This window comes from Macaca mulatta, chromosome 1, assembly GCF_049350105.2.
Source record: "Macaca mulatta isolate MMU2019108-1 chromosome 1, T2T-MMU8v2.0, whole genome shotgun sequence".
Classification (NCBI taxonomy): domain Eukaryota; kingdom Metazoa; phylum Chordata; class Mammalia; order Primates; family Cercopithecidae; genus Macaca; species Macaca mulatta.
Window position 1 is genome coordinate 63,739,034 of NC_133406.1, and position 27,823 is coordinate 63,766,856.

At 48.8% G+C, this 27,823-nt stretch overlaps 1 protein-coding gene across 3 annotated transcripts; it reads right to left on the reverse strand.

The window, feature by feature from the left end:
- Positions 1–1,881: 1,881 nt before the first annotated feature.
- On the reverse strand, positions 1,882–27,493 carry RAB7B (RAB7B, member RAS oncogene family). 3 transcript variants are annotated; one of them, XM_015128959.3, is made up of 6 exons: positions 27,258–27,493; positions 18,670–18,738; positions 18,011–18,137; positions 17,073–17,288; positions 10,150–10,275; positions 1,882–4,060 (listed from the first exon to the last, which is right to left on the reverse strand). In XM_015128959.3, the coding sequence occupies exons 2-6, from the start codon at positions 18,720–18,722 to the stop codon at positions 3,983–3,985; spliced, it is 600 nt and encodes a 199-aa protein (XP_014984445.1). In that variant the 5' UTR covers positions 18,723–18,738; positions 27,258–27,493; the 3' UTR covers positions 1,882–3,982. The 3 variants fall into 3 exon arrangements, with proteins under 3 accessions (XP_014984445.1, XP_077860817.1, XP_077860813.1); XM_078004687.1 differs by lacking the exon at positions 1,882–4,060 and adding an exon at positions 7,165–8,827 and having other exon boundaries at positions 27,258–27,492; XM_078004691.1 differs by lacking the exon at positions 10,150–10,275 and having other exon boundaries at positions 27,258–27,478.
- Positions 27,494–27,823: the final 330 nt, after the last annotated feature.

The window sequence follows — 27,823 nt, forward strand, 5'->3', positions numbered from 1 at the left end:
CCCACACCCCTCACACACAACACAAACATATACACACACAACACAAACCTATACACACACATTACATCACACATACCACACACAGTACTCATACCACACACATACCACACACACACCACACATGCACACACCACATACTACACACAAGCACACATACACCACACTACACACACCACATACAAACAGGTCACACTACATACAGCACACATGCACACATACATACACCACACCACACATCATACACATGCACACCACATACATATGCACATCACACCACACACGCCACACATGTACATACCCACACACCACATACACACCACACACATTACACCACACACACATCACACATACACACATGCCACCTACACCCACCCACCCACACACTCATGCTCAGACCCCACCCATACATACCATATACAAACACACATCATACACACACACACCACACACACTGTAAATGCACATCATACTATACACACGACATATACATCACACATACCACATACCATACACACACCACACACACAGAGCCACATCAAAGACACACACATACCACATACCACCCCCCCACACACAACACACACCACCCCCAGACACGTACACAATCTTGGTACAGGCCATTGACCCTCTGCAGGAGTTCAACTTCCTGCCTAGCCTGGCCCGTCCCCATCGCACATTAGGGAGCGTCCCAGAGTGCGCACAGCCCACTGTCATGGCTAGGCTGCCACACACCTCTCAGCCAGTCCAGTGTCACTGCCTGTGTGACTATTTTGCGGACCCCATTGGACTGTGCAGTCCCAGGACTCCCACACCATGGGTGCCGCCTGGCGCCTGACCTTGCAGGGACCTGCTTAAGGTATTGCCTGTGGCTGGTGGACTCACGCAGTGAGGGTTGGGGACATCAATGGGAGTCAATGGCAGGAACAGTCAGCATTTCCCCAAATCCCCATGGGCGGTTTGGCACCCGCCCAGGCCCAGCCCAGGTTTATTTGGTGATAAGATTTGGTTTTGTTTTTTCCCAAGCCGCAAGGGCGTGTGCCACCCAGAGCCCTGGCCCGGATTACCTCTGTTGTTGGGTGGCAGCCTGGAGCTGTGCCTCAGAGCGGGGCTGTGATGGACACAGGGTGGTCTTATTCATCCTGGCCCTCTTCTTCACAGGGATGGTGATGAAGGGCTCCAGAAGAGGTGCCTGTACAGCCCCAGCCAGGCTCCAGTGGGTGCCACTTGTCCCGGCCTGAAGTCACAGCCCCCAGATGCTGCCTTCCTCTGCCAATCCCTATACCTGCTGGGGTGGGCACCGAGGGCCAGTCCCAGACTTGGGAGCAGGGTGGGAGTGGGGTGGGGGTGGTGCACAGGGAGGGCCTCTATGTGGCCCTGATTGTTGGCTCAGTTCCCTCTGCTTGGGGGATGGGTTGAGGTGTCCCCTGGTTGTGACAGAATGGAGGCTGTGGGTTCTCAGCCCCTGCAATCCCCACCCTACATTTGGAACATTCTGTCCTGGCTCCTGAGTCTGAAGAAGGTGCAAAATGTGTGGTTTGGAACTCGCATTGAATCTCAGCGTGGCTCTGGCTCTTGCAGACCCAGAATCTTTTCCATTCTAGCTGCAGTGTGTCTGAGACTCATTGTTTGCTAAGGATTGATTTCATGAATGAGTGACCTGCCCTCAGCGGGGCCCATCCTTGATTGAAGGCTCTGTTGTTGCTGTCTTGAAACTCTTAACAATGTCTGAACAAGAGACCCGGCATCTCCATTTTGCCCTGGGTTCTGTACATTATGTAGCCAGTCTCAGTTCACTTTTAGTTGTCTGCCTTTTAGTATCTTTTTCATGTCAAACCATGTAGATGTATTTTTATAACTATAAAATCTAAGTAGCACAAAAGATAAAAACAAAGAAGGACACATTTATTATTTGCTGTGACCTTTAGAAATGGTCCACATGTCCACTGCAGTGCACAAGCTGCTATATACACACCACACTTGACAATCCAGTCTGCCTGACTCCCAGGACAGCCTGTGTGATGTGCAAAATGCCATTCCCATGAGGGCACATCATTTTTCCCCGGGACTTCTGAAGGACACAGATAGAGCTTGTGCTGTAGGCCGTGCCCCCCCCGCACCCCCGTTCCTGTGCTGGCTCCATGCTGGTGTCCACTCCAGAGCCAGGTGCGGGGAGAAGCGGCTCCCAGACTCCCCTGCTGATCTCCCCTGACCCCTAGGTGTACCTTCCAAGTCAGATGACAGTCATAGGCTAACATCCCCAGCTCTGCTTGGAACTCAGGAAAGGATACTTCTGGGTAGAAGAAAGATTCTGCGGTGGGCATGGACTTGGCCATTGAAGACCCTGAGAGGACATCTTGCCCACCCTCTGCAGGCTGGGCCCTGTCTGTGCTGCCTGGAGCCGGAAGCAAAAGATTCCAGCCTTACAATCTGCTGGGATGGAAACTCCAGGAGCTTTCTTGCATCTCATTCCAGCGTTTGCCACAGATGCTGATTTCTTGCCTGAGTCATGTATATTGAAGTTTTTGCTCATTTCTTACTAGGCTTAAGAAATTGGAATTCTCTGCCTCACAAATCCCAAAGGGCTGAACATGCCCCAAGCCCGTGAACAAATTTTGAGCATGTGAAGGACAAAACCCCAGCTCCTAAAGCGTTCATGAGCACCCACTTTCTGTTCAGCCTGGAAGACAAGGAGCACTGCTGCCCTCTGGTGGTCAGGCAGCAGAGCATCAAGGAGCCTCCCAAGGGAACTGGGTCCCCTTTGCTTTGTCTTTGGGACAGTAGCTTTGAGTCTTAGGTCAATGGATGTCCTTTCACTGTTCCTGGAAAATGGCAAGCTTGTTCTTGCCTCAGGGCCTTGGGCCTTGATTCTCCCTCTCCCTGGAATGTTCTTTCTCCAGCTCTCAGGTGACAGCTGCCTTCTCATTCTCTAGCCGCCAGACCAAATGCCACCTCCTCAGGGAAGCCCTCCTGGACCACTTCGTCTAAAATAGCAACTCATCCCAGCCCCTGTCACTCTATCCCATTGCCCTGTTTCCCCTTGTTTATAGCACTTACCTGCTATTTGGAAGTATCTCTCTAGAGTCTGCATCCATTGCCTCTCTCCCTCACCAGATGTCGGCTCCAGGAGGGCAGGGTCCCTGTCTGTTTTGTTTGTCACTGGACTTCAATGCATTGTATATAGTAGATACGCAAAAATACTTGTCAAAGAGGTAAATAAATGCATATCAACAACAGCTACTAGATTTAAGCACAGCTTCTGGTCTCAAAACCGCACTGTGATACAGGCAAGGCAAATATCACCCCCACAGGACAGATAAACAAATGGAGACTCAGAGATTTATGTGAGTTGCCTGAGCACCCGGCAAGGAGGAATGAGCCAGGGTCCCTCGTGCCTTCTCCTGTGCTCCCTCAGTCCTCTACCCTGGAGGGAGCAGAGGGGGTCTCAGGCACGCGAGCTTCTGCCAGGAGGTGAGGCAGGCCCAGCCCGTGGGGTCCAGAGCTTTACTCCTTCGTCTGCTTGTTGAGGGAGGCTGAGCTGTGCCATTGTCCAAAGCTTTGCTTGTGGCTGAGGGGTGTGAGGTGGGAGGGGGTGAGGAAGGTCTGTCCATAGGAGGATGTAACCAGACTCCAGTCAGTGGCCGGTCTGCGGAGATATGCGTTCTGGAGCAGGAGTGTTTGAGGGGTGGACGGGTGGGGAAATGTGCAGCCACTGTGGAAACTGTGACTTCTGCAGGGCCAGGGTTTGGCTGTGACATTTCCGGCTTCACCCAGACGCTGTCACTAGACTCAGCCTGAGCCAGGGGCTGCCCTCTGACTCTGGGCCCAGCACCGGGTCAAGGGCTCTGCTGCAGAGCCTAGGTCCCCTGCGCTGTGCTTGGGCAGGCAGTGGGGCTGGAGGGTGATGGTTATCTGTTCTCAAGCCTGGGATGACCAGGCCTGGGGCAGGCTTTGTTTCTGGGCGTCTAGAGCAGGCGTCCGGAGGTCAGCAGCATCTGCTCCTTGACTGGTCTGGCGAGAGTTTGATGGATTCTGTGAGGTGATTCTCTAAGATGCTCTGGTACTGGGGAAGGAAAGAGAGGCCAGCATTCATGTCCTGAGGTGCAGAGAGCACCGCCCACCCTTCATTTCTTAATGGGCCTCAGAGCCTGGGCTCTTGTTTCCTCCCTATTGTACTTGTGGGAAACTGAGGCCCAGACAGGGAAGCCACTGGTGTTCCCCACCCTCCTTCTTCCCGTGTTCCCCCTCCAGCCTCTTCCCAGGAGCCCAGAGCAGGTCAGTGTCTGAATTAGCGGTCCAAGTCTCCTCACCTCCAGCCAAGTCCTATAATTTTCCATTCTCCAGAGGGGACAGCTGAGTTGTCATTTGGGCTCAGGCAGAGAGGTGATGGCCACTCCTCATTTCTCCTGGAGACCTCTTCCCGCAAATTTCCCAATACCCCCAACCTCCTTTTCATTCTGCCCGTCTCCCAGCTTCCCCTACTCGTGCCTGGAAAAACCCAGTTGGTCCTCTGTGCTGGCTGCGTCCAGGGAGCCCTCCCTAAAATGGACTCAATGTTAATCCTGGGCCCTTTTGCTTCTCCAGCCTCTCCTGTCCCAACAAGGGTTCAGAGGAAGCCCCTTCTCAGTCTGTCAAGCTTCTGCCTTTCCAGCTGGCTCCACTTCTCACCAAGAGCCTGCCCCCGACCCAGTTCAGGGGTTGGGGTGATATGGAGGGGGCCCTTCTTTAAGCAGATGGGTTCCTCAGGCTGAAGGGTTTCTTCTTCAAGGAATCCCATCTCTTCACGCTGCTGTGGCCTCCGCTAGTCACAGAGCTCAATCTCCTTCATGTTCCTCCCACAGCCAGTACTGTGGTCCTCGGGGTGAGTGATGAGCATTCACTCTGTGTGGAAGGGGTTTGTGCTGCATTGGCGTGGACCTGAGCAAGGGCGGAGCCTCCTGTGTGTCACACAAAACTGTCCCTGGCAGTCCATCTCAAGTGTCCTACTCAGGGGGGCAACCTCCAGTGACAGGGGTGCTGCCTCCTCCTCTCTGATGTTATCTCCCTGGCAGCTCCCAGGCTCAGGCCAGACACCCAGCTGGTGAATGCTCGTGACCCTGGACCTCAGGAGGCGGTGTCCAGCCCTGCCTCCTGCACCTTGATGATGCTGGGCCCCCCAAATACATAAGAAGATCCCTTGACACCTCATCACTCCCTGCCATCCCCAGACTGAGCAGTAATTTAACCCGATGGCACAGAGCTCGTGATGCTGAACCTGGGGTCCAGTCCTTCGTCACAGAGTTGGTTTCTTGGGGATCCCCCATCCCTCACCCCACCCTGGTAGGATCTTGGGGCCAGCAGAGCAAGTGCCGTCGGGGGTAGGTGTGAGAGGCGTCCTCATTTGTTGTATGGGCAGAGCCTGAGGTTTTCATGCCAGTGTTGCCCTAATAACATCTGCACCCTCCCATTAACGACATCATTTTCACTGACAATGGCAGCATCTTATTCCTCAGATTTTCTGCAAAACCTCTAGGCCATAATTAGGTTTCTATGTCATTCTGTTCTCCAGGCCCCAGGCCTCTTGACAACTTGTGAATCTAACTGTGCAAGTAATAAAATGCTATTCCAATGCTTGCAGCATTACAGTGGGGGTGTGACTGTGGGAGTCTGTCCCTGTCCCCCACAGTGGCCCAGTGGCCTTGCCTTAAGTCCTGCATCCTGAGGACCGTGTAAAGCTGCTGTGATTCACCAAGCAGCCACCAGCCAGCCCGCTTCCCTCCACTGGATGTGGTGATTCTGTCTTTTTCCAATTAACCCCAACAGAACTGGGCCTCTAGGCGGTACTACCGGGGCTACTGGAGCTGGGCCTGACAAGCCCCAGCAGGGATGGTATTGCTAACTTTTCCTCCCCCTCCCCTCCCCCTCCCCCTCCCCTCCCCCTCCCCCTCCCCTCCCCCTCCCCTCCCCCTCCCCTTCCCCTCCCCCCCTTCCCCTCCCCCTCCCCTTCCTCTCCCCCTTCCCCTCTCCCTTCCCCTTCCCCTTCCTCTTTCCTCCTTTCTTTGATAGGGTCTCACTCCTATGGCCCAGGTTGGAGTGCAGTGGCACAATCACGGCTCACAGTGGCCTGACTTCCCGGGCTCAGGTGATCCTCCCACCTCAGCCTCCCAAGTAGCTGGGACTACAGGCACGTGCCACCATGCCCGGCTAGTTTTTTATATTTTTGGTAGAGATGGGGTTTCAACCAGGCTGGTCTCAAACTCATGGGCTCAAACAATCCATCTGCCTTGGCGGATGTAATCCCAAAATGCTGGGATTACAGGTGTGAGCCACCATGCCTGGCTGGCATTGCTAACTTTCTAGGAGCAAAACCTCACCACCCCACATCTTTCAAAGCTGGTGGGTATCTCTTCTTTAATTATTAGGGCATCCTTCGTCATATTTTGTAATAACTAAATACCCTAAACCTTGAATGTGGCTAAATTGGTTACTAAAGTAATGTACCTACCTTCTTTCCTTTCAGAATGTTAACTGAACACCTACTCTGGTCTCTTTCAGAATGTTAACTGAACACCTACTCTGATTTCTTTCAGAATGTTAACTGAACACTTACTCTGGTTTCTTTCAGCATGTTAACGGAACACCTACTCTGGTTTCTTTCCGAATATTAATTGGACACCTACTCTGGTCTCTTTCAGTATGTTAACTGAACACCTACTCTGCACTCAGCAGGTGCCTCACATATTGCTCTTTTTACTACAAGGCTCACTTGCAGAACTCAGATGTTTCCACCGGGTGTCTCGAGGAACCTTGAATTCAATGTGCTCATGTGGACGTCATTACCCCTTTCTCTCATGAAGCCCCTGCTTTCTCCTTTGTTCCCTGTCTTGTTTGGCTCAAGGAATCACTAATCCATTGTCCCTTCATTTGCCAAGCTAGAAACCTGGTCATCAGCCTAAACTGCTCCTGTTCCTTTCTCCCTGCATCTGATCATCATCAGCTCCTGAAGTTTCTACCTCCAAAGTCTCTTTAATTCACCCTCACCTTGCCAGCTCTATCCTCTCACGCCTGGACTATTGCAGTAGCCTCTTCATCACCACCCATGGAGCCCATCCTTTCGGCAGCACGAAGCTGCCCTGCTGAAAACCCTATGACACAGCTCCATTTTAAAACAGCACGTAGTGCCCTCTCTGCACTACAATAGTATTTTATTTAACCCTCACAATAACCTCATGGGGAAGATATTATTATTTGTACTTTAAAGTTAGGGAAGTGGTGGCTTAGGGAGGCTGCATGACTTGCTCAGGGACACACAGTGAGACGTAGAGCTGAGTATAAAGCCAGATCGTTCCAACTTCAGAGCCCCACCCCTGTTGGGGGCTCACTCCTTATTGTAGAAGCACCTTCCACATCCTCCTCTCAAAACACCCTGGGCTGGAGCAAATGAACCCACAATCTCCGTGGGAAGGAAGGGAAGTTCCTTATAGGAAATGCCTTTGAAAACTTTTCTTTGACTTCAAAATCTGTATTTGTAAACTTCTGTTTCATCTTAAGAATCGATGGGAATTTTACATTCTATGTCCAGTTAAGTGTGTTTGTTTTTATGTGAAAATATTTCTCCTTCAAGTTTTTAAGCAAAAAAGACACTGCAGAAAGTCGTGCCCTGTTGGGTTTCAAGGTCCTGGGTGAGCTCCTGAGTACCCTGGGTGGCCTAGCAGTGCCATGTGGAAGGCGTGGGCCTGTGGTATGGCGTCTGAACTCCTGGCTGGGCTTCACCAGGCCTTGGTGGCCTTGCTGGCTTCATCACGAACTACGTCCCCATGCTCTGACATTCCTCCACGCCAGGTTTCTTCTTCTTGCCAACGAGACCTACAGTAGGTGTCTCCTGTAAGCCCCATGAACTCATGCCTGGGTCTCTGGCCTTGGCCTTCTCTCTGACCTTCTTCCCCTCCTGCTTACACCCACCATGGCCTACCATCTCCACCTGCAAACTGTGAATTGCCTTCCAAACCTTCTGACATGTCACTTCTCCGAGCAGGCATCCTCATTCATCCTCGCCACCAGCTGCCTGGGAGTCACCTTCTCACCTTAATCCCACACCCCACAGCACTCACGTCACTCCGGGACAGTCACTTATGGATATCTCACTCTACTGACCTCAAGTGCACTGAGGGCTGTATCTCCAGGTCTAGCCTGACAACTCAATGGATATTTATGGACTCAAATTATTTTCGTTTTATGGAGAGGAAATGGAAGCGCAGAATAGTCATATGTCTTGCCAAGGGGTCCACTTGAAAGAACCAGGGCAGGATTCAAATCCAGGCCAGTCTGACCGCAGGTACCACACCTGTGACTTTCAGACTTCTGATCAGTGCACATGCCCCATAAACATGGGGGACTGACATGGATTGCTACCCATTTAGTCTTTTGCCAAGAAAGGGTGTTTAAAAAAAGCAACAAGCAGACAAGCCACTGTCTACTAAACAGCACCACGTCATAACAGCGACAGAGTCAGAAGGTCCTAATTTACCCACAATACAGTAGGAAGGACATCATTTGAAGAAGAAAGGATACTCCTTCCTCAGATAGCACAGGTGTTAACCATGCACAGACACGGGCTGTGGGCTGATGGACGCTTCCTGGTGACTAAGCATTTGGCAGTCGCTGCACACTGTGCTTGTGGAGGATTATTGATCAATATCACCACCAAGGGCAAACAGCATTCCTCAGCACTCCAGGAGGACGGCAAGAGCAGGCACGCCTGTGCTTCGGGAGCAGACTACACCGCCCACTTCTTGACCAAGCACTAAGAGATGGACACCTCGCTGCTTTCCCTTTCCCGAGACAGTGAGGGCTGGAGGGGAAGCAGAAGAGCCAGTGAGGGTCAGGGGAACCCTAAGATCAGGGCTCTGAAGCCTGAGGATGCCTAGCTGGGAGCTTCTCCCTGAGCAGCCGCTAGAGGTAGCTGCTGCCTCTCTCTGTCTGGGACAACCCCTCACTGGGGCCTGGAGCGCTTCTTTCCAGCGCAGCTGCAGAGGGCAGCCCATGGGGGCGGTGGATGCTTCCACATAGGGGAAGCCTCCAGTCCCCTACCCTTATTTGCCCATTTCCTCAATTCAGAACCATTGCTGCGATGATGCTTTCCCCTCTCCTAAGAAGCCCATGTTGATGAGATGTGGCAGAACGATGACACAAGCCGAGTCCCTCCCCCTGCCAATCCCAGGGCTTCCAAACTCCACACCAGACTGACGTTAAAACCATGCCACTGCTTCCAGGCAGCCTTCCATGGTCTTCCCCACCTCCTTGCCGAATTCAGACGTTTTCACCTGGTGTCTCAAGGAACCTTGAATGCAATGTGCTCACATGGACGTCATTACTCGTTTCTCTCGTGAAGCCCCTGCTTTCTCCTTTGTTCCCTGTCTTGCTTGGCTCATGGAATCACTAATCCATTGTCCCTTCATTTGCCAAGCTGGAAACCTGGCCATCAACCTAAACTGCTCCCTTCTCCCAATCCCTTCTTCACTTTCCCTCCTCCTCACCCCCTCCCCTGCCCTGCGGCATGGGCTGTCTGCGCGCCCCTCCTCTAGGCCCTACCCCAAGTCCTGTCCCACCATGCCACATTGTATTACAATCACTTAGGGGCCTATCTGCCTGCCTCTTCAGACAGAGGGTCCCGGGGCCTGTACAGCGCCTGCCACACACTCAACACATTCTTGACGAACCTTCATACCTAGGGGTCTACGTCTATTAATCTTTTTGATTGGAAGATGTCAGTAACTCCTGCAGGTTTGATATTTCACTTGGGTGAATGCCTGGCACCTCCTGCCAATGAAGGTTGGACTAGACCATCACTTCTCAAACCCTTCCTCAGTTAGGATCTCCAGGGCTGAGGTACAGGACTGGAGTTTTTAGATACTCCACAAGGGATTTGGTTAGTTAGCTGGACTGACAGACCGCTGACTGCACCCTCTAAGGTAGCTTTCTACCTCTGGCATTCTGCGGTTCCAGAACTGGAGTGCTGTTGAACCCATTCCATAGCTAATTAACTGAGACGATGAGCAATCCCGTCCCACCCACATCCCTGCCCGTACCCCAGATGTTCTTCTCTGGAAGCTCCTGAGACCCTCCCCAATCCAGGGGGCGGTCTTAGCAGGTCTTGCCACCACAGCCACTCACCCTCGACAGAGCCCGACTGGCCAGCATCTCAAAGGCTTGCACCACGTTGATATCATTCTTGGCACTGACTTCAAAGTAAGGAATATCTTTCTCTCTACACCAGCCTTGAGCTACTTCCTGGGGTACCTGAATGAGGGGAAGAAATAAGCATGGTTCCTGTATTATCATCATCGCCATCACCACCATTGCCACCATCACATCCTCACCATCCCCACCAGGCCCACCACCACCACTCCCATTTATTGAGAACCTCCCAAGTGTCTATAACTTTACATATAAATGTAGGAGGTGGGAACTGTTAGCTCCATTTCACAGATGAAAAAACGGAGGCCTGGAGAAAAAAAAAACTTGCCCAGAGTTTGTGAGGTTGAGCAGGATTTGAACACAGGCCTGGTGGAATTACAGCCCACTGCATTTTGCTGCCTTCCTAAGCCTAAACTAAGAACTTCTTCCACCATTGCCTCCTTTGTCAGTCCCTTCAAAGGGACCTGCACATGAGAGACACCAACCAGGAAGGGCTGGAATGGAGGACTTTCTTCTCCAGCCCAGCTAAGGAGGCTCACACTCAGGACACCTGTTGCTGGGCAGAGACTCGGGTCTTGGCTGACCCTGCTTCCCCAGGGTAGGGTCCTAGGAACAATTAATAAGCTCCTACTATGGGCCAAGGCACTGTGTTAAACGTCACTTTATCACATATGAACTCATCTCATCCTCTCCATAACCCTGTGAGATGGGCATTGTCAGTTCCACTTTACAGACAAAAACACTGAGGCTCAGAGAGGTTCAGCAACTTGCCCCAGATCACACAGCTGAGAGAAGGCAGAGCTTGGATGCAGCCCCAGCTCAGTGCTCCCCCTGAAGTCTGAGTCGCCCTCTACAGGGCGCTGCATAAGAACCATGCCTCTCCTTTACTGTCTTCCTCTGGGAGCTCAGGGTCAGGAGCTCAGCTCTTGGCCTGGCACACACGAGCCACTAGGCACAGGCTGAATGACTATATCTCCGCTCAAGTGCTAACGGCGTTCAACTTGTGATGTTGGCCTGGAAATGCCCTGGAAGCCCTCTGGGTTCCTTCCAAAGACAATTGGTACACCGAGTTTGATGTCTGATTATTTGGGGAAGGGGAAATGAGCACATATTGAGCATTTGCTGAGCCTGGTACTTTATAATCATCATTTCAATGTATTTAGGAGAGCCAAGGTCTTTCTCATGGAGAAAGGACCATTCCACCCCTCTCAGAACACAGTGCAGGCCGAGGCCGATCAAACACTGCCCCTGTTTAATTGTCTCTGTGGCTCCTGCAGGTCCTGGGAATGTCTGTCTTACTGGGATAAAAAGTCCCAGCTGATCTCAGCTGACCCTTTCCTCTGACTTACCATGACCAGATCTACCCAAGTGCCCGGTTATGACAGACTTTTAATCTCATTTCTCCCTGCTCTCTGTTTGGTTTCGAATGATTGCATACAGACTCCGAAATATCATTGTGATTATGTTGCAAATTAACATTCTTTTTATATCTCCCCCTCCTCCCCACCCCAACCTCAGAAAGCTGGCCTGGAAAGAAAGCTACCCAGACAGTATTTTTCACTTTTCTCTTCCAATCCCAGAGACAGTTTCATGATTTTAAAAATTGTCTCATCTTTTATTTATAAAATGAAAGTTATTTATAATTTAGGCTCTGACTCTGAAAATAAGCTCAGGGTGTGATAACTGGGGACTTGGGAAGTATGACAATTCTGCAAGTATTGCTTGCATTAATGTTACTTTTGGTCAACAATATACTATTGACATTTCACTTTTCTGGTTACAATTTTGCTTGTTCATTGGAAGGCAAACATTTGACAAAATTAGTCCAGCTGGCATCATTTTATTTATGATGCTTTTCCATCTCATGTGCATTTAAAATAATCGATTATACAAGTGCTAAAATTAGCATGTCAAATACTAATTACTAAACCATTAAGCCATCACTAAAAATAACAAAGGATATTTTTAGAAAACATGATCTTAAGTCTATGGAATCACTGGTAAATCAGAAATTACCCACCTGAGCACACAGCAAATAATTCGTGCCCCAGTGAATAAACTCCTGGTAGCACAGATGCCAGCAAAGCTGTTCTTTCTAACAAACTATTTTTTTCCCTATTACCTTCTGTAGAAGGAGCAGGGATTTTTTTTAAGCTAAATCAGTAATTTCTTTAAAATTATTCTGGCCATATATGCCTGTTTTTATTGTGGTAAATATACCTAATAAAATTTACTATTTTTAAATGAAACACTTTTTTTTTTTGAATTTTTGTTTTGTTTTGTTTTGTTTTTGGAGAGATGGGGGGGGGGTCTTGCTATGCTGCCCAGGTTGGTCTTGAACTCCTGACCTCAAGCGATTCTCCCACCTCAGCCTCCCATAGTGCTGGGATTACAGATAAAATGTACCTGACTCATTGTAACCATTTTTAAGCATACAGTTCATGGGTATTCAGTACATTCATATTGTATTCACACTGTACATTCCCCACTATTCATCTTCAGAACTTTCTCACCTTCCTAAACTGGCTATATATATATTATAAATATGTGTGTGTGTATATATATGTATGTATATGTGTGTATATATGATGTATGTGTGTGTGTGTGCGGTTTTTTGTTTTGTTTTGTTTTGTTTTTGACAGTGTCTTGCTCTGTCGCCCAGGCTGGAGTGCAGTGGTGTGATCTTAGCTCACTGCAGCCTCTTCCTCCCATGTTCAAGAGATCCTCCCAGCTCAGCCTCCCGAGTAGCTCAGAATACAGGTGTGCCACCACACTCGGTTAATTAAAAAAAAAAATTTTTTTTTTTGTGGAGATGGGGTCTCGACATGTTGCCCAGGATGGTTCCGAACTCTGGGCTCAAGCTGTCCCCCAACTTTGGTCCTCCAAAGTGTTGGGATTACAGGCGTGAGCCACTGGACCAAGCTGCAGTACATTTTAAATACTAATTTTCTTCTTATTAGATAGGAGAAGCTGCTGTATTTTCCCAGCTGTCCCTTGGAGATAATAATAAGGAGGATCATTTCCTCGTTCCATTATTTCCATTATGGAAATCACATCCTTCCTATTATTACTCAGTCTCAGGAAGTCTGTGTTCTGGTCTCCACCCCGCAGAGGAGGTAATGGAGGCATATGGACCAGGTGGGCGGGTGTGAGCCCGCATCTGCGGGACGGGCTCCGAGGAGAAGGCGCCCCACAAGAACGTACCTCTTGGCTCCTTCTCCATGTCAACACCTGGCCAGGGGAAGGCAGAGCCCTTGCTAGGTTTGTGCAGAGTAAAGACATTTGAAGGCTGGCACTTCCCAGCCTCCCCTCTTGGGGCTTTATAATCCCAGGTCTCAGAATTAAAGTCCTTCTGCTCTCTCCCACCCATCTCCTCCTCTCCACGTCCCTGTTCTGATTTCACTATCACTCAGTGCCTCCTCCCCTCCCCTATCCTAGTCCACCTCCCCTACAAACCCCATCCCTGGGCCTACCTTGTTGGGAGACAGGCTCCCCTCTCCTCCATCCTCTCCTCACCCCTCCTCCACCTCTCCAGGGACCTCCCTGTCTGGCTGAACCCTGGTTTTTCCTAGAGTCATGCTTCCCCAGCGCCCCCTCTTGCCTTCCGCACTGGGGCTATTTGCAGACTTTACTCATCACAGATCCGAGAGAGGGGGCTGGCTTGCCTGGTGCCTCACTGCCTCTTTCAAACCTTTGTTCTTCCTCTCTCTGGGCACCAAAGCTCACCCAACCCTGAGGCTTGGATTGGACCCCCTCTACTCCCGCAAGTCAACACCTGCCTTCCTCACCTTGCCAGATGCCCCTCATTCACTAAACACTTGCCATCTAGTGAGGCTTCCTAACCCCTCAACACACAACGGCCACCTCTCATGGTAGCCTCAGAAATCCTTTGCTGCCCACATTCTCTCCATGTCAGCCTCTTCCTCTCAGGACCTCTGTAAAAGAAGAAACCTGGTCTCCTGTGCCCTGATCTCCTTTCCCTCAACCCCCTCAGGCCCTCCCTCCTGCTGCCCTGCTCCCCAGCCTCTGCCACCCCAGCCCTGGCCCTTCCGCCTTCCCTGGTCCCTCTTCTTTCCTTCATGGTTTCTTGGTGCCCTCACAGCTCTGTCCTTCCTCTTCTCTTGGTTGGAAAAGCCCTAGTCCAAAGTTCCTTGCTCCTGGCTTGTACCCTACACAGACCCCACCTCAAACTCATGGTCTCCTCCTTCGGTGGAGTCCTTGGTGTCACCCATCAGATCTTGTCCTTGTCCCCAAGTGGCTCCTCCTCCCACTTCTTCCAAGAGTAACTGGCAAAGCTTCCTCATGGTTCTTAAGCCTCGTATTGGTTTCCTCCCTTTCAACAGAAGATGGCACCTCTTATTTCACTGACTCTTGGTCTTGTACTTCCCCAGCTTCCCTCCCCCGACCCTACAGACAAGAAACAAGATGGAAGTTAAAATGAAAGTTTTGGCAGAGGCACAACAACTGGACAGATGTCAGAGATAAAGCAAGTGGAGACAGTCCACCCTGGGTACATATCCCCAAAGGCTCATGACCAAGACTCTCTTGGATGACTTGAAATCCCACAGCATGGATATAAAAGGCTTGAAAATGAGGATTAGGAGGGATTTCCTTGGAGAGAGTTGTATTGTGGGTACAACTACCCCTGCTTCTCCCAAGAGGAGGAACAGGTAAGGACTCACCTCTAGCTGAAAGATGGTGTTGAGGAGAGTCGTTAATGTACAACCCCTGGAGTTTGGTGGACATGGTGGACTGGTGTCTGACACATACCTGAGGTATCTGAGGCAACAGGCAACAGGGCAGAGAGAGAAGAGGCTGCACCGAGCACCAGCTTACCCTTGTCCCCCAGTGGAGCCAGAACGCATGTGTGTACCTTGTGAAGGACATGTGGATTCAACAAAGAGAGAGAGAGAGCAAGGGAGAGAAAGAGAGTGCACAACAGGCTGGGGCTGGCTAAATCCCACTTAGAAACTGCTTGGAGGAAAAGGTGACCCCCATGGGGTGGGGATGCTGAAAGCTAGGGGTTGGGGAGGAGAATGCAAGACCCTTGTCATGGGAGGTACAGCGAAATGTTCCCAGTGGAGACTTCCAAAGGACCCACACGAGTGACCCACAGAAGAAAGAGCTTGCAACACCTGTCAGGCCAGAGAGTGCGAGACTGTCTTTTTTTTTTTTTTTTTTTTTTTTTTTGAGACAAAGTCTCACATTGTTGCCCAGGATGGAGTGCAGTGGTACGATCTCGGCTCACTGCAACCTCCGCCTCCCTGGTTCAAGCGATTCTCCTGCCTCAGCTTCCCAAGTAGCTGGGATTACAGGCACCCACCACCATGCCCAGCTAATCTTTTGTATTTTTAGTAGAGTCGGGGTTTCACCATGTTGGCAAGTCTGATATTAAACTCCAGACCTCATGATTCGCCTGCCTTGGCCTCCCAAAGTGTTGGGATCACCGGCATGAGCCACCGCGCCCAGCCAAGACTGTCTTATGATAGTACCAGTCAAATTAGAATTGCCCTGCTCTCCTGACCTCTTCTCCCTCTTCCTGCTTTACTCCTGACAGGGTCTGAAACTGGAATTACTACCCCAGACAAGAGGAGGAAGTGTGGATGGACATTAAGCTTGGCGGTGAGATTCCAAGGACCTATTCCCTCTCTTAGACCACAAGGTTCTCACCCACAGCTGATCCCAGTGGGGGAAAAATGGAGACACCTTGCCTTTGAATGAACTTAAGACCTTGCTTATTATCTGAGGCTGGATATTTGTAATTAGAGAATTGACATGGAGTTTACAACCTGAAGTGACCACGGAACAGATGACTCCTAGATCTCTATTTCCAGCACATACTTCTCCTTTGAAATTTCATTCTTATGCATTCCAAAGCCTGCTGGCCATTTCCAACTAGTTGTACAAGCTCCTCAAACTCAGCATGTCCAAACCAAAAATGTTTCTTTCTCTATGAACCAGAGGCTCTCTCTTCTGTAGATGGTAGCTCAGTTGGAAGCACCATCCCTCCCTCCCTTTCTCCATGCATAAACACACTTCATCACGCCAAATGATGCCTCATTTCCATTGCTTTTCTCAATTTGAACCATTGTGAAAATGCAGTTCAGACAAGATGATCCAGTTCCCCATTACTTTTCTCTATTTGAAACACTAAAAAGAGAAACTTGGTTTAAACAGCTCTTTTTGGTGGCATCTGGACTTTTGGCCCAAGAGCATCTTTTACAAATTCAGTCTGCCATATTCTTTCCTCATTAGTAGGCAAGGATTAAAAGTGCTGTCTTCTCAGTGCCCTGTAATGGTAAACACAAGTGGGGTCACTGTAGTCACAGGGCAGACCAGCTGTCAAGCGGTTAACCCGATGGTCTGGAATATGGTTCAGCTAATAAAAAAATTATTACTTCCCCAGAAAACTTGTATACCCAAGAATTTATAACTGCAGACCTCCAACTTGACCTAGGCAGAAACCCTGTGCTACAGATTAATTCAAATTCCACTGAGACCTGCCTCCTGCCTACATCTGATGCCTTAACTCCTCCGTTTCCTGTCTCTGGACAAAATTGCCTTTAGTTCTCAGTTTATATCATGCTGTTTATTCAGCCCAGAACGCAACTCTTCTAGGAAGCCTGTCCTATATTCTAGGCTTGGGTAGATGCCCCTTTATTATGGCTCCTTAATGCCCAAGGTATATCTCTATTATTTCATTTACCATATGGTATCGTAATTATCATTTTATTTTATAATTATCTTTTAAAGTGTCTGTATCCACTACTAGACTGTGAAATTCCTGAAGTAAGGACTATGCCTGATTCAGCTCTGTATGTGTGGGACCTAACACTGTGCTGGGCACATAGTGGATGCTCATATAATATTTGTTGAATGAATAAATGAATGAACAGTACCTTCCGGTCTGCCAGATCAATCTTGTTCCCCAACAACACCATGGGATAGGACTGCTCCATGGGGACAATCTTGGCCAGGACGTCACCCCGCCAGATATCCAGGGCTTCAAAAGACTCCAGGTCGGTGACATCAAAAGCTAGGATGCAGCCATCGGAGCCTTTGTAGAACGTGGACACCATGGAGCGGAACCGCTCCTGACCGCCCGTGTCCCATATCTGGAGGGGAAAGCAGCCGCCCCATGAGACTGTGATGAGTGGCTGGAAGGTGGCCCAGCTGGGTTACATCATGTCAAGGCTTCTTGTGCTGGGTAGGGAGCAGCAAGCCCTGGTACAGGTGCATATGGTTCTTTCACACCGAGGCATCTTGACCCTCCCACACACATACGCTCCAACACCTTTGCGGTAACATTTAACATCCTGAGAGTAATTTCACATCCGACCTCTCATTTTTCCTCTGGGTCATCAAGGTGGGAATTGTTATTCCCATCTGACAGATTTGGAAACTTGGACCTTGGGAATGTCTTGCCTAAGATCACCTGCCAAGTTTTCCAGAGAACCTGAGACTAGGCATGGGGACTCTCAACTCCTGGATTAATGCCCTTCCTTCTAGATCAGGCATCAGCTTTTTTTTCTATAAGGAGCAGATAGTAAATATTTTAGGCTTTGCAGGTCATTCTGTCTCTGTATGCCAATTATTACTCAACTCTGCCATTGTAGTGCATAACATGATAAGTTAACCAATGGGTATGGTTGTGCCCCAGTGCAGTCTTATTTACAAAAATAGGAGGTGGACCAGATTTGGTCCATGAGCTGAAGTTTGCCCATTTCTGCTCTAGACCTTTCCAGCTCTGGTGCACATTGCTACATGAGTGGCTGTCGGGGTGTGGGGCGGATTTTCAGTGTATGTACTTTGAAGAGGGAAAAGGAAGGCTGCTCACCTGTAGCTTCAAAGTTGTGTCACCCAATATGATAATCTTGGAGAGAATGCTGGCCCCCAGCGTGGTCTGGTATTCTTCATAAAACGTCTTGTGCACATATTGGTGAAGGAGGGAGGTCTTTCCCACACTGAGGAAAATTCCAGACACATGTGAACACACACATGCAAACACACGTGCACATGCTTCCATACCATTCTCAGAATCTCCCCAGGCCCCTCTTGCCAGTGTCTCTCCCTGAGATTCTGAATTTCAAATTTCTGTGGTCCATGGACCACACTTTGAATAGCAAGGGAGTAGGAAATGGTTTCCAGAAGTAGAAGCCAAGCAGAGTGAGCAGAGTAGTCTGGAGACAGTGGAATATCTTACAGTGATGGTCAGGTTTTTTCTGTGTGTGTAGGACGTGGGAGGACAGATAGATGCTAAATGGCTTGCCTAATTCACACAGCTGGTTACTGCAGAGTCACTGCAGATCTAGGACTAGAAACCATCTGTTTACACACAGCTTCTTTCTCCCAACTAAGCTTTTTGGAGGGTGGGATACCGTTGCTGGTGTCACCCTGAATCAGAAAGGGACCTATGGGAGATGGGAACACACCGGGAGTCTCACTGTCCTTGGGTGAGGGGCTGCTTCCCAACTCCCAGAGCTGAGCTTGGCTTACCCAATGGCTCCGACGATTATGAGTTTCAGGTCCACCTTCTTCCGGGGATTCATGGAGGGGCTTCAGAGCCTGTAAGGAAACAGAGGTCATCCACATGCTGGCCAGTGTTCCTTACAGCCATTGTCACTGAGTGTGGCCTCTGCTTTCCCCTTTTAAATGGGCAAGTTACTGCCCTGGAGACTGGGTGGGGTTCTCCGAAAGAGGCACATAATTCAGCAATCTTCATACATCTTCTCCCTCACTTTCCCTGGGGGCCTCCCCAAAGCTGGAAGGGTGGTGACCCTCCAGAACGGGTAAATCTCTCATCCCTCAGCTCTACCAACCCAGCTCTTGGAGGCAGCCTGGAGTGCCAAGAAGGCAGGACCGGATTGAACACAGGCCTTGCAGACAGCCCAGCCTGGAGCCAGGGATGGAGGGGCGTGCAGGAGGAAGAGATGGGGGTGGGCAGGACAAGGGGTCCATTGTCAGGACTGCCCAGAGGCTCTGGGTGGAAGAGTGCCCCTCCCCCAGTCTGAGGTCTTGCTGCAACTGCAGAATCAAAAGGCTCCTCTCTAATGCAGCTGGCAGGGGTGTAATTCATCCATGTTTCTGGAAAGCTATTGGCAGCAAGTGTTGAGAGCCTTAAAAATGTTCCCACCCTCCACTTCTAGGAATTTGTCCTAAAGAAATTATCTGAAATGTGAGTAAAGACTTGTTCAAGAATGTTCTTCACTGTACTGTTTATAAATATCCAACACTAAAGTAGTGGTTAAACCATAGCACACAATGAACTATTAAGCAGCCATTAAATGGAGTTTTTGAGAATATTACAATAATATGGGGAAACGCTCATGCCCTAGGATCTAAATAGGATCCTAGGATGCCTTAAGATCTAAATAGAAAACGGAAGATGGTAAACTGTACACAAAATACCACCCCAACACTTAAAGGAGTTCCCACTTGTATAGAAAAAGGCCTGGAAAGAAATATATTAAAAATTCCAGCAATTCCACCACAGGATATATAGACAAAGGAAATGAAATCAGTATGTCTACACTCCTGTGTTCACTGCAGCATTGTTCATAGTAGCCAAGATATGGAATCAACCTAAGTGTCCATCAATGAAAGAAGATGCAGTACATGTACACAATGGATACTGTTCAGCTTTAAAAAAAACTTACAATTTATGACACCATGGGTAAATCTGGAGGACCTTATGTTAAGTGAAATAACTCAGGGAAAGAGACAAATACCATATGATCTCACTTGTATGTGGAATCTAAAAAAATTGAACTCATAGAAGTAGAGAGTAGAACAGTGGTTACCAGGGGCTGGGCTGGGTGGGCAGTTGGGGAGATGTTGGTCAGAGGATAAACTATTTCAGTTAGCTAGGAGTAAATTCAAGAGATATATTACACAGCATGGTGACTACAGTTAACAACAATGTGTTGTATTCTTGAAAATTCCTACTAGAGTTTATATTAAGTGTCCTCACCACTAAAAGATAAGTATGTGAGATAATGCAGACGTTAATTACCTCAATTTAGCCATTCCACAATGTATGCATATTTCAAAACAACATCTTGTATATGGTAAGTGTGTACGATTTTTATCTGTCAATTAAAAAACGTAGGTTATTAATTCTGGGTGGTAGGAAATCACATGATTTTAATTTTTTTCTCTATGCTTTTTAATACGTTCTTTTTTTTTTTTTTACAATAAATATGTCTTGTTCCTATAAGAGAAATGTAAATGTGTGTGTGTGTGTGTGTGTGTGTGTGTGTGTGTTTAACAAGGTAAAGCAAAACTGTTGTAGGATACACGCTTAACTGGCCCTTTGTTTCACCCATACATGCACATATGCATCCGGGTCGTTTGTCTTTGGATGCACTAAGCATGCTGAGTAAACCTTGATTTGACTCTGCTCAGATGAGGTGTCAAAAGTCGGCCAGCTTGTATTTCCCCTGGTACTTGGAACAAAGCTGTAAATAGGACATCCTAAGGTGTTGGTTCTGGTTCTCACTTTGCCAATGTGTGACCATGGGCCAGTTACTTCCCCTCTCTGAGTCTGGGCTTTCCAACTGGAGAATGAACCAGCTAAGCCCCAAAGACTCAAGATGTCTTGTTGGTGAAAAATGCCTTATCTGCTGGAGCTGGACCTCATTGGCCATGAGAGTTGAGACACAAAGTTAAAACGGGAATCCCCCAGAGATTTAGGATTGTTAGTGTCCCCTTCATGAACCATGTCATGGACTGTATTAGTCTGTTCTCATGCTATAAAGAACTGCCTAAGACTGGGTAATTTATGAAGGAAAGAGGTTCAGTTGGTTCCGCGTGGCTGGGGAGGCCTCAGGAAACTTACAGTCATGATGGAAGGGGAAGCAAGCACATCCTTCTTTACATGGCAGCAGGAGAGAGAAGTGTATAGCAAAGTGAGGAAAAGCCCCTTAAACAACCATCAGATCTTGTGAGAACTCACTCACTATTATAAGAACAGCATGGGGGAACCACTCCCATGATCTAATTACCTCCCACAAGGTCTCTTCCCCAACACATGGGAATTACAATTCAGATTACAATTCAAGATGAGATTTTGGGTGGGGACAAAGCCAAACCATATCATGGACCAAAGGTGATTTGAAGCTCTGCTCAGAGCTGTTTGTCCCAGGAGCTGGAGTTGGTGGCACTGGAACTTCTGCTGTAACCTGAGAGTGCTGGGTTGGCATGGTGAGCAATGGGTCTTCTTGATGGTCCATCCATTCATGCTTCAAATGCCTACATGCCTACTGCATGCAAAGTCTTGTACTAGACACTGGGAACAGCACAGAGATGGAACAAATAGGAATCCACCACAGGGAGTCATCAAAGAAGAAAGGACAGGGGCTGAGTGATGGCACCAGAGAGAAAGTACACAGTACCCCAGGAGAGGCACAGGGAAAGTGCTTGAGAATTCAGCAGAACTAGGTCCTGAAGAAATGAAGCATGTGGTTGGGGAGGGAATGAAATAACCAAAGCCTTGGGAACAGATGAATGGAGAAAGTGGCCGATTTGCTTCAGGGAAGGGTGAGGTGAAAGGTGTAAAGGAAGGAAAGGCTGGAGAGAAAGCAAGATTAAGATGGACTGTGAATATCTGACCAAAGATCCTGGCATTGACTCAATCATTCATTCATTCATTCACTCAGCAAACATTTCCTATATTCCAACATGTAGAATAAGGCAGTTCAAGGCTTGAACCTGGGCTGGCATTTTGTAACGGATGCTGCTGTCCACGAGGGAAATCAGTCAAAGGAGAAATGGTTCAGAAACCCCTGAAAAAGCATGGCTCTCGAAGTATTTGTTATCACTTTGGAAGGGGCCTAGGAGCAAAGGGAAGCTGTTTCCTAAAGGCATTGATACAACATGCTAGCTTAGCTTTAAAAAGCAACACAATACCTTAGAAAGAAAGTCAGAACCAAAGGCAGGCAGGAAAAAGCAGGAGAAGAGGCAGCACTGGCTGAGCCCCTGCAGTGGGCTGTGCTAAGTATTCCACCGAGGGCAGGCCATCTCCACCATCACCCTCTGAGACAAGTACAACCAAGCTCCAAGAAGCTGAGTAATCACAATTCACCCAAGCCTGCACAGGGGGTAAGTAGAAGAGCTAGTATTTGAATCAAAGTCTGAGAAGGCAGGGTGCGGTGGCTCAAGCCTGTAATCCCAGCACTTTGGGAGGCTGAGGTGGGCGGATCACGAGGTCAGGAGTTCGAGACCAGCCTGGCCAACATGGTGAAACCCGATCTCTATTAAAAATACAAAAAAAAAAAAAAAAAAATAGCTGGGCTTGTTGGCGCACACCTGTAATCCCAGCTACTTAGGAGGCTGAGGCAGGAGAATCCTTTGAACCCGGGAGGCAGAGGTTGCAGTGAGCCGAGATCACGCTACTGCACTCCAGCTTGGGTGACAGAGTGAGACTCCGTTTCAAACAAACAAACAAAAAACGCTGAGAAGACTTTCCTGTGTCATGCCTCCTAATCATCAGAGTTTGAACCCATAGAATCTGTGTGCACAGGAATCTAGGGGATTGGGCTCAGATTTGGTGAATTTCAACAAAATCCTAGGAGAGTTGGAGAAGACAGAGAAAGGCTGCCAAAGTGGCAGAGAGGTACAGTGGGGATAGAGAGAACTGGAGTTGCCCAACAGGAGCTATATGTAAGGACTGACCACAGGGTCAGAGACACAGCATGCTAGGCAGAGGGCAATGCTTTCACACGCTGTCACAGGACCATGCAGCAGTGCTGGAGTACATCTCATGTTACAAGCTAACATTTGTTTGGTGGGCACTGTGCTGAGGGCTTTGTGAATACACAAATACACAATAGCATTGTGAGGGTTAAACAAATTATACATTATTATAATACACTGAACACATAGAATACAATATTCATAGAATATTGTTATACATTTACTGGCACAAATTAAGGACTCAAGAAACGTTAGCTATTTTATCGCACACAAAGATAGCCTGTGAGACTGATACTATTATTATCTCTGTTTTACCATTGAAGAAACGGACGCTTAGAGCGGTTAAGCAGTTCAGCTCTAAAGATAGAAAGCCTGCACGTGTCAGAGCAGGGTTTGAAGCTGGGATTGGAGTCCAGGCCTAACCCAAGAGCCGGCTCTCTTAACTACTAGGTTCTACTGTCTGTAAAACTAGAATGAGACTTACATGCCCTGCTCCATAGTGCCCCTGTTAGAGAGCTCAGGGGCTGGATGGGTGAGGGTTTGATGCAGGGAGGCCACGACGAGGAAGGTAGAAGGTATGTGTGAGACACATAACGGTAGATCACTATGCACAATGTGTAAAGCACTCATAGATAATAAAAGGCAACACACCTATCAAAAATGGGCAAAGAACATGAACAAGTTACCAATTGAAATCTTATAAAGAATTAGTAAGCTTTGAAAACACACTCAACCTTACTATCAAGGAAATTGACATTTCAAAATACCATTTATTTTCACCCAGTAGAGTGGCAAAAATTTAAAAAGATTGATGACAATGTTTGGGGTTGGCAAGTGTGTTGGGGAAACACTCTTGTATATTATTGGTAGAGCATGAATTAGCATGGTCTTTTTGGAAGGCAATTGGACAATATCAAAACTTAATATGCACACAGCCTAGGTTCTCATTCTAGGAATCTGTCCTACAGTAATACTCACACATAAGCTCAAACACATATGTGTACAAAGGTGATTGCTAAAGCATTGTTGTAATCTAACTGTCCATCAGTATGAGACTCTCTACATAAAGTCTGATCCATTAATACTCTGGAACAATTGGAAGTTTTATTATTTATTTATTTATCTATCTATTTAGAGACAGGGCCTCATTCTTTTGCCCAGGCTGGAGTGCAGTGGCATGATCATAGCTCCCTGCCACCTCAAATTCGTGGGCTGAAGTGATCCTCCCGCCTCAGCCTCCCAAGTAGCTGGGACTACAGGTGTATGCCACCATGACTGGCTGATTTTTTATTTTTCATTTTTTGTAGAGATGGAATCATGCTTTGTAGCCCCAGTTGGTATCAAACTCCTGGCTTCAAGTGATCCTCCCACCTCGGCCTCTCAAAATGCTGGCATTCCAGGTGTAAGCCACCACGCCGGGCCAAGGGCAGTTTTAAAAACACGAAATAATGAAGTGGGAAGCTATACATGAGGCCTTTAAGTAAGAAAAAAGAAAATCACTGAATGTTTTATATGGTGTGATTCAGAAAGCTAAGGGGAGATATACATTAAATGATTCATAAGAGAGATGGGAAAGGTAGATTAGAGGCTGAGAGCTATCGTTTTATGTTATATATGTTTTGCTTTAAAAATTTGTTACACAAGCCTAAGTTGTTTTTGTAATTTAAGAATATCAACTAATCACTTAACATTTCTTTAAAAAGACGTGTGGATGGCAGGCCAAAGTAATTTGAGCGTGATTTCAGATAGGACAAATTCCTTCTGTGGGCAAGAGAGTGAGGCCGTCTGGTGCCATGGAGTGATTGTGAGTTCAGGACTCAGAATTCTCATCCCGGCTCCACACATCTGTGACCTTGGGTGGGTTACTGAACCTTGGGGCATTTGTTCCCTCATGGGTAAAATGGACATCACTCGTGGCTGTGGCTTCCTCTGCAGGTGACATGTGTCATGATCTTATAGCACAGCAGGGTCCCCAAGTTGGGAAGGATCCAGATAATTGTTTACCAACTGGGAGACGGGGTGAGTCTAGAGGCCACGGTCCTGGTTGGTCATGCTTGCCACTTCCTATGGTGTAAACACTTACACCATGGCTAACTTCAAGCCACCAGCATGGAGCCTGCTCCAGTACACTCCTACAAGGACCTCAAATGTCATTGATGCCAAGCACCACACTGTGCTTGAGTCATCTCTTCCACATCCACAAAAGGTAGAGCCAGACTGGCCCCATGGAGCTGCCTCCCGCTCCTGGGAGTATTTCTCCTGAGGGCCACACAAAAAGTGCTCAAGATCCTTGTAAGTTACCTCGGCCTTAACTTTGGACTCCTGCATCTCACCTCCTCCCTGCTTCTTTCCCCTGGATGCTCACTCTGGGTGTGCTGCCGCTGCAGGTTCCCCTACCCCATCCCAGAAGGGTAGGAGTTTGCTGAGGCTGCTATTTTATAAGAGCCTAGTCCTTGGGCCCAGTGTCACTAGGAGCAACGAGAGAGTGACTGGGACCAGGTCTGTGGGAAGTGGGGGCGGCGTGTGGGGTGACACAGGCTGGCTCACCTAGGAGGCACATTCAGATCTCATACAGTGGTTGGAGTCCCTTTCCATGTCATCTCTGCTGGGCTTTGGCAGTAGCTGTCTTTTTAAGCCTCATCCCACCCACTCAGCTGACTCAGATGCTTCAAACCAGGGAATCCTCCTAGAGGCCAGGCTGAGTCATCCTCTACAGTTAAGTAACAGTGAAAAGCAGGATTGAAATGCAAGACTCTGCCTTCTGCCAGCCCTGGTCCACACAGAGCAGAACTTGCAGTGACTCACTCCCCACTGGAGGTCCCTAACTCTTTCCCCTTCTTGCCTAGCAGCACTTCTAAGCCTGGAGTCCTGGTCCTGCCCATTTGCCAAAGCTACAGGGTAGCTCAGCCCCTGTGGAGTAAGAAGCACTGAGTTGTTGCCAAGCCCCCGGGCCTGGGACCAGCCCTCCAAAAACATTGGAACCCCCTTCGCTCTCACTTCTCACTTCCTTTCTCTCCTTACCCCGCTGACTCCAACCTGAAACCAGGCACAATCTTCTGTCCCATCTGTGTTGTGTAGGGTATCACTTCTGCTGACAGGAGACTAGTGAGCAGGGACAGGTGAGGATTCTGAAGCAGACAGAGTCTCCCGCCCCCATCATACTATCCTACTAGGCTCTCGTCCACTTTCAGGACCTTCCCTCCCGATCCCATACCTTGGAAAAGGACAAATATATCCACCCTAAAAAATAATGGGACCTACAGTCTTGGAAGCAAAGTTTGTCTGTGAAAAGAGGCTATGTAGAGAGCACAAGGCTTTGTTACCTCCCAGTAATGCTCACAATTCCGCCTCACCCACCTCAACCCTAGCAGGTCTAGACCTGCTCCCTCTGGGAAGTGCACCTACAGCCCTGGTTTCAGGAGGCTCGGTGCTCTTTTCCTTTAGGTTATTTGTGGGTTTTGTCTCCTCGAGTAGACTGTCCATTCCTGGAGGGCAGGGCTGTGCCTCACACTTCTCTGTATCCCACTAAAGAGCCTGACCAATGCTGGGATTCTAGAGGTTTCCATGAACAACCGTCCATCCACTCATCCATCCATCTGTTCATCTGTCCGGCACAGGCAGGGTGTGCTTACTAAGCCCCAGCACTGTGTAGGTCTAAAGATATAGACAAGTTACTATCTCCGTGGGAACTTTTTGGTGGGAGGTTGATCTGTAAGCCCAAAGAAATTATTTGTATTAATACATAATACCTAGCAATTATAGAGCACTTGCAGTTTACAAAATGCCACTGAAGCCCAGTGGACTCCTGGGTCAAGAACAACTAGTTGGTGGTAAACTGGGTATAGAACCCAGATCCGTCTGACCCTATTCATTGGCTCCCCTGGCACTGCAGCACTGGGCAAGGAGAAATATTTATGATTTAGAACAGGAGTGACAATTTCCTACTCCAAGGGCCAAGCTTCCCCTGATGAGACCCTGGCCAACACAGTTGCATCCCAGAAGGCACTCTGTCAATGTCACAAGGGGACTCTGGGTGCCAGCAGGGTTTTGCCCTCATCCAGGGCTCTAGTTTCTGGCAGGTCCTGCAGGTTTGAGGCAGCAGCGCCGCCCTCTTCTGACGGGGCCAGCAGCTGCGTCCTGGGACTGATGGCCTCTGTGGGTCGCGAGCTGGGCCCTAGCTCTTCGCACAGGCAGGGAAGTCCTTTCTTGCTGCCACACCCTGGGAGCTTCTCCAGGGTGGGATCTTTGGGCTGGATCTAAACTCTGAAGCTGCCAGATTGGAAATCTCATCCTTGCATTCCCTGCCTCCACTCCTCCACCCAAACACCCAAATAACTCCCAGGGCTGCGGGGGCAGACAGAAGCACTGAGACAAACTCCCGGGGCACTTACAGCTGTGGCTGCGCAGCACTCGGCCTCCGCTCTGAGGGCGGCTGGGAGTCCTCTCTCAGTCTCGTGGTCTCTTCTTAGAGCGATGGTCTCAGCAGGGCCAAGCAAAAGGCTTTGGGACAAAGACGGGCCAAAAAAAAAGTCTGTTGAAGCCACGCCACTTCCCTCTGAGTTTTCCTCCTCTCCCTCTCGTGCACAGACTTGGGAAAGTTGCAAAAGAGGCTGGGCCGGGTGACCTCAGCTGTGTGGGTGGAGGGGGTGGAGTGGAATGGAAAGGCTGACTGGATTTGGGCCCTTGAAGAATTTCATTTATAGGAACCCTGGCCCATGGTGATGGGAGCTGTGGGTCAGGGGCCTGCAGGGTAACATGCCCCATTTGTGGGCACCATAAACAGCCTCTGGTTGGCTTTAGAAACTTCTGCCACTGCTGGAAGGCACCCAGTAAAGGAGCCCTTTTGTTTTAGTTGAGGTTTTAGATACACATGGGTAGAAGATTCAGTCTACCATCAGCCTGGTAGGAAGAGGTTCTGGTCCTCATGCTTTGCCCTTACCCCAGTACCTGTACACAC

Bases quoted from the DNA above. Each gene is read 5' to 3' on its own strand.
- RAB7B (XM_015128959.3), bottom strand. From the start codon at position 18,722: ATGAATCCCCGGAAGAAGGTGGACCTGAAACTCATAATCGTCGGAGCC. The intron at 18,138-18,669 runs GTAAGCCAAGCT...AATTTTCCTCAG, and splicing joins ATAATCGTCGGAGCCATTGG to TGTGGGAAAGACCTCCCTCC. The intron at 4,061-10,149 runs GTGAGTGGCTGT...TTCCTTCCCCAG, and splicing joins CCAGTCGGGCTCTGTCGAGG to TACCAGAGCATCTTAGAGAA.